This window comes from Kogia breviceps, chromosome 13 (genome assembly GCF_026419965.1).
Source record: "Kogia breviceps isolate mKogBre1 chromosome 13, mKogBre1 haplotype 1, whole genome shotgun sequence".
NCBI lineage: Eukaryota > Metazoa > Chordata > Mammalia > Artiodactyla > Physeteridae > Kogia > Kogia breviceps.
The window spans coordinates 65247234-65260308 of NC_081322.1; the positions used below are offsets into that span (position 1 = coordinate 65247234).

Genomic DNA, 13075 nt, shown 5'->3' on the forward strand with positions numbered 1-13075 from the left:
GAGTAGTCCCTGCTCGCCACAACTAGAGAAAGCACGCACACAGCAACGAAGACCCAATGCAGCCAAATAAATAAATAAATAAATTTATTTAAAAAAAAATTATAAGTGAATGCAATACTTTGTTATTTTGGTCTTTCAATGGTGGCTCCCTGAGAACACATCATCGAATAGACATTGTAAAACATGCAAATGAGACAGAGCATCTGGTCTTTGTCCTCAAAAAGATAACAACCTAAAGGAGAACTAGGGCAAATATACAGAAGAGTCATAAAAGCATGTACAAAGATAACATGTGTCAGCCAAGTGTCAGGAGAAAGGCAGGGACTCAGGGGACCCTGGAATGAGTGGACGGCATTTAAGGCCATGTGTGGGAAATTAGAGCGGGTGCATATTTCCAAAACAGCAAGACAGGATCAAACAACGATATTATTCCCACCTCCCTACCCTCCCACTCCACCCCAACCGGTTAATTCCCCAGAGGAAAATAACTAGAACAAGCTTCTTTAACACAAGGTATTTCTGATGCCAATTAGGATCACAATACTTGTCAGAACGACGTATGATCCTTGCATCAAGCACTGCATATAGTTTACAATGCTGGTCATTTTACATTAATGTGGACATGGGGCACATGACTGATTCAGCTTCACAACTGGTAGTAATACCAAGTGCTCTAGCAGTTTAAACAATTAGAGTTTCTATGAGAAGTATGCCTACATTGTCGATTCCCTCTACCTTAGCACTGCCAGCAAGATCTCACGCTCAGCATTTCTCCATCTCGTCACCCACAGCCAGACTGTACTTGAGGAGTAACAACAGATACTTAATGTTGCCAGTAAGCGACAGGCTGATCCTTGATGACAAGTGGGAAAACAGCCAGAGGAAAAAAAACTGTTAAGGGGCCTTGCACTATACTCTCTGTTCTGTGTGCTCTTTTTCAGAAGAAAGAAGATTGAACACTTTTTTATTTTTTACCTTTCATTGTGAAATAGTCTTAGGATAACAGAAAAGTTGCAAAAACAGTACAGAGAGTTCCTGTATAGCCTTTAGCAGCTTGCCCTAAACTTAACATCTTACACAACTTTGGCACTATTAACAAAACCAGGAAGTTAACATGGATACAATAGTATTAACTAATCTATAGACCTTATTTGAATTGCACTGGTTTTCCCAAGAATGTTCTTTTTCTGACCGGGGATCCCACACTGCATTTAGTTGTCATGTTTCTTAGTCTCTGCCAATCTGTGACAGTACCCTAGTATTTTTTTCTTTCTAATAAATTTATTTATTTATTTTTGGCTGCGTTGGGTCTTCGTTGCTACGTGCAGGCTTTCTCTAGTTGCGGTGAGCGGGGCTACTCTTCATCATGGTGTGTGGGCTTCTCAGTGCAGTGGCTTCTCCTGTTGCAGAGCACAGGTTCTAGGTGCACAGGCTTCAGGAGTTGTGGTACGTGGGCTCAGTAGTTCTGGCACGGGGGCTCCAGAGAGCAGGCTCACTAGTTGTGGCACACGGGCTTAGTTGCTCCGCGGCATGTGGGATCTTCCCGGACCAGGACTCAAACCCGTGTCCCCTGCTTTGGCAGGCGGATTCTTAATCACTGTGCCACCAGGGAAGTCCTAACCCTAGTATTTCTTTATCCCCCATAACCTCCTTACTTTTGAGGAGTACTGGTCAGGTTTTTTTGTACTGTGTCTCATTTTTAGTTCACTTATGCCTTGTCATGATGAGGTTGTGGCTCTGCATTTTGGACAACAATACCACAAAGGTGATGTTGTGCCCTTCTCAGTGCATCATTTCAAGAGGTACATAATGCTGATGTGTCTTATTATGAATGATGCTTACCTTGATCTTTTGATAAAGGGGGTGTCACTGTTTTCTCTTTGTAATTAGTAGATATCTTGTGGGGGGATTCCCCAAGACCATTCAAATATCCTGTTTCTCAGCACACTTTTGCCTACTGATCTTAGCAGCCATTGATGGTTCTTGCTTGCAATAATTATTACTGTGATGTTTGCCTAATGGTGATTTTCTATTTCCCTCATTCCTTCTACATTTATTAACTGAAATTCTACTAAAAAATTTTCTCCTCCATATAGTTACTTATTTAATTACTTATATCAGTATTGACTCATGGATATTTAGTTTATTCTATGGGCTATAATCCAATACTATTATTCTTTTATTTTAATTTTTGCTTAATTTGTTCTGGCTTAAACTTTGGGGAACTCCTTCAAGCTGTCTCCAGTGTCCTTTGAATAAGCTTCCATCCCTTGGGGGCACTTCATTACTTTCTGCCATCACAGTATGTTCCAAGTTTATCTTGTATTTCCTCTGCCCTAGGCCTGGAAATCAACCATTTCTCCAAGGAACTCTGATTCCTTTCATTAGAGAATGGTGTTTAGAAACCAAGATCTGGGCTTCCCTGGTGGCGCAGTGGTTGAGAATCCGCCTGCCAATGCAGGGGACACGGGTTCGTGCCCCGGTCTGGGAAGATCCCACATGCCGCAGAGCGGCTGGGCCCGTGAGCCATGGCCGTTGAGCCTGCGCGTCCGGAGCCTGTGCTCTGCAATGGGAGAGGCCACAACAGTGAGAGGCCCGCGTACTGCAAAAAAAAAAAAAAAAAAAAAAAAAAAAAAAAAAAAGAAACCAAGATCTGGGTTCTCTCAGCAAACACATCTAGGAAATGTATGTATTTATGATGTTATACTTTTGAATTTGTTGGTTTCTTTAGCATGTTTTTTAAAATTTGGTAGGTAAATTGTAGTATTTTGTCATCTAAAAGGAATTTTCATCAGGGGACTATAAAGAGAGACATTTTTAGTGTTTCTTTGAATCTTAATTGTATAACAAAATCTTTAGGGACATTTGGAAATTTGATGGAATTGTCAAATGCCTGAAATCAATTCCTCTTGTTCATACATTTCATCATTTATATGTTGGTGTACAGTGTACATTGTCTTCCCCTATCCCAAGAGGAATATAAAAAAAATACTTTCTTAATGTAATTCTCTAAAATTTCCACCTTTTATTTTATTTGAAAAATGATTACTATTTTTTTGGCTGCACCACACGGCTTGCAGGATCTTAGTTCCCAGACCAGGGATTGAACCCATGCCCCCTGCAGTGGAAGTGTGGAGTCCTAACCACTGGACTGCCAGGGAATTCCTTTTTTTTTGGTCCACTTTTTAAAATGCTTCCAAACAGTCATTTCAGTTGTCATCAGAGACCCCTAGTGGCCTCACAGAAGCCAATTCACAGTGGAAGGACAAATAACTTTCCTTAGCAAACCCTTTGCATAAAGAACGTGCCTTGCTCTGCGCACGGCTGGGTTAAGGCAGTGCTCATCACGGGGACACCCATGCGAGGAGACATGCCTCGCTGCGCTGTCCCTGTCACTCTCTCTAAACCTAACAGTGTTTCACCTACAGTGTGATAATCAGTGTGCTTTATAAACTTTATATTTTGAAGATTTTTTTTTTTTTTTTTTTTTTTTTTTTTTTTTTTTTTTGCGGCGCAGGCTCAGCGGCCATGGCTCACGGGCCCAGCCGCTCCGCGGCATGTGGGATTTTCCCGGATCGGGGCACGAACCCGTGTCCCCTGCATCGGCAGGCGGACTCTCAACCACTGCGCCACCAGGGAAGCCCATATAAACTTTATATTTTGGAAGAATTTTAGATTTACAGAAACACTGCAAAGATAATACAGAGAACTCCTGTATACCTTCCACCCAGTTCCCCCAGTACATCTTATGTAACTATGGTGCCTCTGTCAAAACTAAGAAATTAACATCAGTACAGTGCCAACTGTATTAACTCAACTACTGACTACTTTCAAATTATGCCAGTTTTTCACTGATGTTCTTTTACCTATTCCAGGATACAATTCATTGCATTTAGGTAATCCATTTTAAAAGGATTTTTTAAACAAAAATTAGATTAACAGATCATTTATATGCTAGTTAAATTATTTCAAAGTATAATCCCTCTCCCCTCTCCTCATTGAAGCATTCTTCATTTAGGTTACTACTGGATATAACTCATGGCCTATACCTACCTACCGCTTTTACTGATACACACCTAATCTCTCTCACTTCTTGTATCTTTTGGGTTTATAACCCCTCTTTGGTACATTTCCCACATCCAAGCTTATTCCAGTTATCAACCATCTAAACATAAGTATGTGCTGACTTCCTTAGAGCATTACAGGAGGTTTCCATCAGCTTTAGATCCTGCATCCAACTGCTAATCATGCATTTCAAAGCCTCTCTAGGATTTTTTTTGAAGTTCTGCAAAAAATGTTGACACTAATTTGTTATAACCAGGTGAAACTCATTTACTTATTGTTTCAACCAATATTTATCAGGAGTCTATTATTTTCCAGGCACCCATGCTGGACAGTGTGCTTAGCACAGAATAAAACAAAACAGACCCTCTGATGAGGGAAACAGCTATTAGACAAGAAAATAAAAGCAGTTTCTGATTGGTGCAAGTGTCACCAATGGGGAAAAACCATATCCAGGGAGAGAGAGTGATGGCGGAGCCTGCTGTAGACTTCGGGGTCAGTCAGGACTCTCTGCAGAGGCATATGCTGTAATCCGAGACCCGAAGAAGGTAAAGGTACAAGAATGCAAAAGTAGGTGGCAGGAGGGATGAGGGGTGCAGGTGCGCTCTTTAGAGGAAGAGCATGTCCAGTAACGTTAAAACTTCTTCCATTCCTTCCTTTCATAAGAAAGAAATAAGTTAATTCCTCACTTTCAAACCAAACAAGGTATTCTGAGAAAAGAGAGGGAATTCCACAACTCAGAAGGGTTGATGATAACTTAAAAGTTTGTGGTACCATTTATAAGTAACATAAAATTTAAAATGTTTCATACTTATATTTTTAGATTTCTATTTTAGAACACTTTATAATACATGTAAAATTAGTGCAATAGAACATGTTTCCAATTCGTATATCTAAATCAATCTATTTCTCTGTCCATATCCACACAACACACACACACACACACACACACGCACACACACACACACACACGTAAGGTGGAAGAGCTCTGCTTAAAATTTTTATTAATGGGTACACTATCAAAACACTTCGGAAGTTTGTCTTAGAATATGAATACATCTCTCCCTTACTCCATAAAACCTGGTTTCATGAACACTACCCCTTTTGTACCTCACTGCAAACACAGCTGGGACCTGTCTAGACCACTGATTTCTAAACCTGGCTGTGTATCAAAATGACCTGGAAGCTGGATGAAAATCAGATTCCTGGGCTGTATCCCCAGCAGATTCTCACCCAGTCCGGGATGGAGCCCTGAAAGCTGTAATTTAAAGAGCTCCTTACGTCACGCAGGTCATCACATCACTCAATGCACTGGCAGGTGTGGGAACCACTGGTAAAGGATGACATGGAAATACGGTTTGTGGGCACAGATATCTGTATATTGAAACGCATATGTATTTGGGTCACCTGTATAGTTTTCTCTTTGTCTTCATAACCAACCAAGCTCTTTAAATACAAGGAAGCAAGTCTTCTTCACTCGCAGTAAACGTTTTGCTGGATGTACCATTGCTCAGACTATATGCACTAGATAAATATTATTTGGTAGCGTTGAAAGATTTTTTTTAAACAAGTTAACCTGGTCTTAAAAACAGTGAGGACACACCATAAATGATAATGAACAGTAATTGAAAATATCAAACATTAAATATTTGCCAAGTAATTAAGTATTTCTGACCTGGAACCAGAATGGTAATGGCTGTCTGCACCGCCTTTCGGATGATACTGTCTAAGGCAAACATCCAGTGTGGCTTGATATTATGATTCCGAAGAACTTTATTGACCTGGAGGAAGAGAGTGACATTTGGTCTACTTTAATATTTAATTGCAAATAACCTAGTTGATGCACACATCTGGACGACATTTCCATCAACAAAAATAACTAAAAGGTTTCTTTACCTTGAATGGTGGACAATTTCTTTATGTCAGCGGAAAACAAATGCAAAATCGCCACTTCAAAATGAGGTTTGGTGATCCTCATGTAAGCAAGTGAGATACACCACTTAAATGAAAGGCAATCTGGTTAAATGGGAATGTTGCCTCTTTGGGACTCAGAACCTGTAGCTTCCACCTTTCACGATGTCAGCAGATTGGATGGTGGAAGCGGTAAAGGAGGAAAAAAAAAAAAGAGTCCGAGGGGATTTAAATAAAAGTAATTGCTATTCTTTTTTTTTTTTAAGTGTTTTAATATTTTTGGAAGATGTTGGGGGTAGGAGTTTTTATTAATTAATTTATTTATTTTTGCTGTGTTGGGTCTTCATTTCTGTGAGAGGGCTTTTCTCTAGTTGTGGCAAGCGGGGGCCACTCTTCATCGCGGTGCGCGGGCCTTTCACTATCTCGGCCTCTCTTGTTGCGGAGCACAGGCTTCAGACGCGCAGGCTCAGTAGTTGTGGCTCACGGGCCTAGTTGCTCCGCGGCATGTGGGATCCTCCCAGACCAGGGCTCGAACCCGTGTCCCCTGCATTAGCAGGCAGATTCTCAACCCCTGCACCACCAAGGAAGCCCCAATTGCTATTCTTAAATGTTATAACTGCTGTTTAACACAACCAAGTGCTGCAGCATACTCTGGTGACTTGGAAACACCAGTAAAGGGGGGATATGAGCACATACATGCTACCTACAGATGTGCCACAGTGCATGCCTTGTTTTCCTTCCCACGCTTGCTTATATCTTTTTTTTAAACACCTTTATTGGAGTAGAATTGCTTTACAATGGTGTGTTGCTTATATCTTTTTAAACGCGGGAATAATCTGCCAAACTATCCCAGAAAAGCTGTTCACATTAAAAACCTTTGTTGTCAGACTATCTTTTTTAAGTGACTAGTAATATTTCACATATTTAAGTAGACACCGAAGTAGATATATGCATTACCTTTCTTTTTCTTTTTAAAAATTATGGTAAAATACACATAAAATTTACCATCTTAACCATTGTTAAGTGTACAGTTCAATGGCTTAAGTACATTCACATTGTTATGCAAGCATCACCACCTTCCATCTCCAAAACTCTTTTCACCTTGCAAAATTGAAACTCTACACCCATTAAACAACAATTTCCCCTTGCCCTCTCGGCCCAGCCCCTGACAACTACCATTCCACTTCCTGTCTATGAATCTGACTATTCTAGGTATCTCACATAAGTGAAATCATACAGTATTTTTGTGTCTGGCTTATTTCACTTAGTGTAATATGTCAGAACTTCCTTCCTTTATAAGGGTGAATAATATTTCATTGTATGTATAAGCCATGCCTTTTAATTTTTATTTTTTTAAAAAATATTTATTTATTTATTTGGCTGCACTGGGATCTTTAGTCGCAACATGTGGGATCTTTAGTTGCGGCATGTGGGTTCTTAGTTGTGGCATGCATGTGGGATCTAGTTCCCTGACCAGGGATCAAACCTGGGCCCCCTGCATTGGGAGTACGGAGTCTTAACTGCTGGACCACCAGGGAAGTCCCCACAGTATCTTTTTAAAAATAACTTTTATCATAAGGCTAAGAGAGGCTTATCTAAAATTTGAGTTAACTCCACTAATTTCTGGTTGACACAGCCATCTAAGAAAAGAGGCAATTTTCCCAACAGGGCTCTGACTCGAGATCTAAGAAGAAGCTGGGAAGAAGGGGACCTAGCTGTAACCTCACACCAAAAGCTGGAGCTCCAGTTGCTTATTCCTGCCCTTGGTCCACCTTCATCAAAATCCACCGGTTTAGATGGCAGTCTTCCTGAGGAATTCCTCAGAGTACTTGCTCCTAAGGAAGCGAACCATTGCTAGGTTCTCACCTGTTCTAGGAAGTCCTTTCAGACTGATTTTGTCCTGGTACTTTCACAAAGGACTTGCCTGGTTTTTTTTGACAAATGCGGGTATAACATTTAGTAACTAAGGATATTTCTCTCAAGGGTCACAAATAGTAAATGGAAAAGGGGTACTCTATCATCTTGACCAGCTCTCCAAAGCCCTTCACTGAACAGTATATTATATCCTGCCCATTCTTTGAGTTCATTCCCATCCTGGACGGTGAGTGAGCAAGAACGGGCTGCGTGCGCGCGCGCGCGTGTGTGTGTGTATAAGAGAGAGAGAGAGAGAGAGACCTGGCCTGTGGCCCAGGAGTACCACTTACCCACTCTCAATCTGAATTCTACTCGCCTATTTGCCTTCCAATCTCTAGGCTGGAAGCCAAATGTGTAGGCAAGTACAAAGTCACTCAATTATTTCATTTGGTTTGCAGATGGCTGGGGCTCGCTAGTTACAGAGTGAGTCTGCCTTTAGCATTTAATATTAGTGATAGGCTTTGCTCTCATTTTCCATGACCCCAATCGAGTCAGGAGCGTTGCCCTGCCCACAGTACAGCACAAGACTGAGCGGCTAACACAGAGTTCCTGAGAGCACAAGTGGCCACTGAAGGATTACAATTTGGTTTTAAATCAGGGATCATTTGATGCACCAAAGGCAATTGTCAAGATATTGCCTATGTAGGAGCAATAAACACATTAGGAGTGAGTCAGTTTGGGGAATTTAAATAAAATTATGCAAAGTGCTTCCCTATTCTACACGACAGGCACCGTCAAGAACTCTTTTTTTTTTGAATTTTATTTTATTTATTTTTTATACCGTAGGTTCTTATTAGTTATCTGTTTTATATATATTAGTATATACATGTCAATCCCAAACTCCCAATTCAATCCACCACCATCCAACCCCCCTGCCACTTAAGAACTCTCTTATTTCAGTCTCCCACACCTCGTAAGGGCCTTCAGGGAAGGACCTCAGGCTTTTTTTGTTACACAGTTCCACAAACAAGTCTCATTCAAGAATATCGCATATGGTTTGAATCAGGCTTCTGGAAAACTGGCTTCAAGTTTGTGTTGCATAGCAACTCAATATGAGAGAGAGGACTCCTCAGCGATCTCTCACCAGATCCTGTGAATTAATTTACATCTAGTGATGCCCTGTGCTCTGAAGTATATTGCTGGCTAGGAAATAGTGAATAAATATTTATTAAACAAGTATGTTTAAAATGTTCTGTATGGAAACCACAGCAGGGCGGAAAAAAATTACGGATCATTCCGGTCTGTACAGTTACATTTTTCTCAATGACCACTAGATGGCATGTCTCATATAGAATTAGAAAGTGCAGGACTAAAGTGTGCTCTGTTGCTAAAATCATCAAAATAAGTAGTGACTGACTACATGATTTCATAAGAACAAGGTGCAGCCATGGGAGATGTTTGTGAGTTTTGTTATTTTCCATGGTGTTCAATTTTATGTGTATCTAATCTAGGGAGATACAAGGTTACACACCAAACAACAAATCTGGTGCTTTGAGGCACACGGACAGGCAACCATCTCATACTTATTTATGATCCAAAGAGAACAGAATTGATCAAAATTCTTAAAGAAAGAAAAGATAACAACTTATGTTTTTATCCTATTTTTCTGACTAATTTTGGCTGGAGTCTGCAGGAAAACATGGGCAAAATATCATACTTACAGCATCTTGAAAGCCGAAGAGCACCACCTGAACTTGACTAATGCCATGGCTGTCAAAGTCCAGCTCCAGCTTCAGCTTGGACAGGGTGGTGGCTATGATCTTCCGGTCAGTGGACCTCACAAATTCTCCGAGGCTTGCGACGAGGGTTGTGATGTGCTCCCATTTTAGTCTAGGTTCTTCGGCCCCCTGTGAATAATAACCAATAATCTGTCTGTCGATCAGATGTATCTGTGCTGGATGTATCAGCCATGGGTCTGCCATCCCACAGCCGCTGCCAAGAAGAACTGGGCTTAGAAATGCCCCCTGCTAAGGGGAAAGACCATATTTGAACTATATGGCTCCTTCCCCTGCAAAAAAAGAGAAATAATCAGACTTTGGGAGGAAAGGCACCTGCCCCATGCATTGTCTAACAGTCATGTTATAGTCAGATAGACAAAGCTCTGCCCAAACAGGGACACGCTGTGGCCATAAGATTCCACTCTCAGAAATTTTAACTGGGAGCTAAAGAGAGATTCAGCCGTAGGATCTCAGACTCAAAGTCTGCCCAGAGAGATAAGACCTAAAATAGGGGCAATGGAACTTCCCTGGCGGTCCAGTGGTTAGGACTTCGTCTTCCAATGCAGGGGGTGCAGGTTCAATTCCTGGTTAGGGAGCTAAGATCCCACATGCCTCAGGGCCAAAAAACCAAAACATAAAATAGAAGCAATATTGTAACAAATTCAATAAACCCTTTAAAACTGGTCCACATCAAAAAAACTTTAAAGAAATAAAATAAAATAGGGGCAAGAGTACATCCAGTTATAAGGAAGGAAGGAAGCAGAAACAGCTGAGTTGAGAATGATGATCAGTAGGGAGAGAAGTGGACAGAAACAGCAATGGCACACCAAGCGGGCCAATAGCAACCGAGCCAGAGGAGAGATGTACAGACTCCTGGGACTTGAAGGCCCTTGGAATCACTCTCGTTTCAGCCTGTGTGAGGCTCAGCTAGGTGCCGTGGTTGGAATTAACCTGAAGAGGCCACTTCCCTCATTGCTATGTGTGTCTGCCTACGTGTCCCCAGTCCTTCAACTGCCCTTAAAGTGTGTCAATTCCTTGCAGTCAAAAGGCGCTAGCTTCAGACTCCATCCGGGAAACCTTTCCTTACCCACGGATAAGGCAATTAGTTATAAGAATGGACCAAATGGATGACTTCACATATTAAAAATTAAATACAACATTTAAACAAATTCCCTCCCTCAAGTTGAACTCTTTTTTACTTTGAGCAAGGAACATTGCTTCCTTAAAGGAAGCATAGTAGGATGTTATTTATCCCTCATTTAACTTTAAGAAACAATTGGATTTTTATTATACTCATTTCTATCTCATATTGCACATTTTATTATTGCATCATTAAAATTAAATTCCTCAGCTGGGCTGTGAAAATTACAATTTCTAGGGGTCTATTAAAATAAAAGAGAAATGTCCCACCAAGTTCTTTCTCTCAATATATTTTCATTTGGGAGCTTCCTCTCATGTTTATGCTTTGATGAGAAAAGATTGTATTAAAAAACTTGAAAACTGTCATTAAGGGAATATTTCAAAATCAGACTGGGAACAATTATAAACTTTGTTTCTTTTCTTACCACGAACTAAATTACAACCAAAGTAAAGATTCATAGGTAATATCACAGTAACATGAAAATATGTTCCGGAAGAAAAATGTGAGTTATTCAGAAATTGGAAGCTTATCTTACTGAAAAATCAGTTATGTGTTTGCCAGCAGTTTAAATAGCAATCATTTTTTGGACATTAGCTTTGTTTTCACAACAGAAAAACATGCTGCTTCTGCTTTTTGATGCCACTGCCCTACAAAGGAATGCTGTCTACCCTGGCAAATGTTCTTCTGTCTGGGATATTTCATCACGTACCTAATGGTTATTTCTATTCTCACGCCCGCCTCCCCGTGTGCACTCATTAACGTGCCTTCATGAACAAGCATCTTAGGTACCAGGTGAGACTGATTCAGTGTCAGAAAGTAGCATCTGACAGTGCGCCTTTCCTGAGCGCTCAGAGGACCATCACAGATTCTCCCGCAAAGGGGCTCTCTCTCCTTTATCCCTTGAACTTCCTTAAAAATGGTGAGTGGATTTCAGAAGGGTGTTACAGATTGAGGGGACTTTCATGGGCCGCTTTGAGGACCTGACCAACATCTACCTTTTAGTCTAGTTCTAAAGGGTAGGCTTAAATGTAAAGATGTATCTATTAATAGAAATATTTAAGACCATGAAAAGACTTATTTCCATCTGGTAGTAGAAGAAAATTAAAGATACTAGATGACTGTTATTAGCCTGCTTGATAATGATACTAATAACAATAATAGTTAACATTCGTGGAATACGTTCTATTGTTATCTCAATGATTCATGATCTTAGTTACTCCTTATAGCAACCCTATGAGGTGAATACCCTTGTTTCTTCTATTTTATGGATTAGGAAACTCAGCCTCAGAGAGGTTAAATAACTTGCACAAATCACACAGCCTTTATGTGGTGGAAGCAGGCCTCAGAGTCAAGTTGAGGCTGAACCCAAGCTCCTAATCATTACCTTCTATTGCCCCAATCAGCTGGATGAACCAGCAGTAACCTTGGGGCAGGACCTGCTCTATCACAAGATCACCATGGGATGCCACAGGAAAGGATTCATAGAGTCCTCAGCAGTACAGTCAGAAGCACCCTGTCTATCCCTTGACGATTCTGGAGTTACTACGTGATTCTGACCCCAGAATCACTTCTGGTCCCCACCGGTCACTTCATGTTGGTGCACTGAGGCATGCCCTCTGACAGTCGCTTTTAAGTTTTTCTTTCCTTTCTGGCTAGAGAAACATTTTATAGAGAACATTCAAGCGTGCTTAAAAAACTAGGGAGTCAGGGGCTTCCCTGGTGGCGCAGTGGTTGAGAATCCGCCTGCCGATGCAGGAGACACGGGTTCGTGCCCTGGTCCGGGAAGATCCCACATGCCGCGGAGCGGCTGGGCCCATGAGCCATGGCTGCTGAGCCTGCGCGTCCGCAGCCTGTGCTCCGCAACGGGAGAGGCCACAACAGTGAGAGGCCCGCATACAGCAAAAAAAAAAAAAAAAAAAAAAACTAGGGAGTCACAAACACTTGAATAGCATTAACCGACTCCAAATTTAAGAATTTCAGCACGGTCATGGAACCTGCCAGGTTCTTTGCCGAGGGCTGGGACCACGACACTAACCAAGGCAGTCCCTGCCCTGATGGACCTACAGTCCAGCAGGGAGACAAAGAAAACCCCCAAACAAGCAGATACTTTCTGTGTTAGAAAAGCACACTCACTGGGGATGATTACGAGATTTAAGCAATCCCTGCCTTCTGTGTTTCTGACCTAAAACAGAAGCCTTCATTCCACAGTGGCTGCTGGTGATTCCCTCCCCCAACCCAAGCCCTGTCCCCTCCCCTGCTTTATGTTTCTCCCAGCACTTGTCACCCTCTGGTGTAGCAGTGGGGAGGGCAGTGTGGTACTTGACAGCAC

General features: G+C 41.5%; 1 protein-coding gene across 2 annotated transcripts in view; it reads right to left on the minus strand.

Annotated features, from left to right (window-relative positions):
• The window catches only part of MAP3K5 (mitogen-activated protein kinase kinase kinase 5), a 222076-nt gene that overhangs the window by 13326 nt on the left and 195675 nt on the right, over positions 1 to 13075 (minus strand). For both annotated transcript variants that reach the window (XM_059083975.2, XM_059083977.2), the window contains 2 exons: positions 9549 to 9734; positions 5738 to 5843 (listed from right to left, as the gene is read on the minus strand). In XM_059083975.2, the coding sequence (XP_058939958.1) occupies positions 5738 to 5843; positions 9549 to 9734 (292 nt within the window). The remainder of the gene's footprint in view (positions 1 to 5737; positions 5844 to 9548; positions 9735 to 13075) is intronic.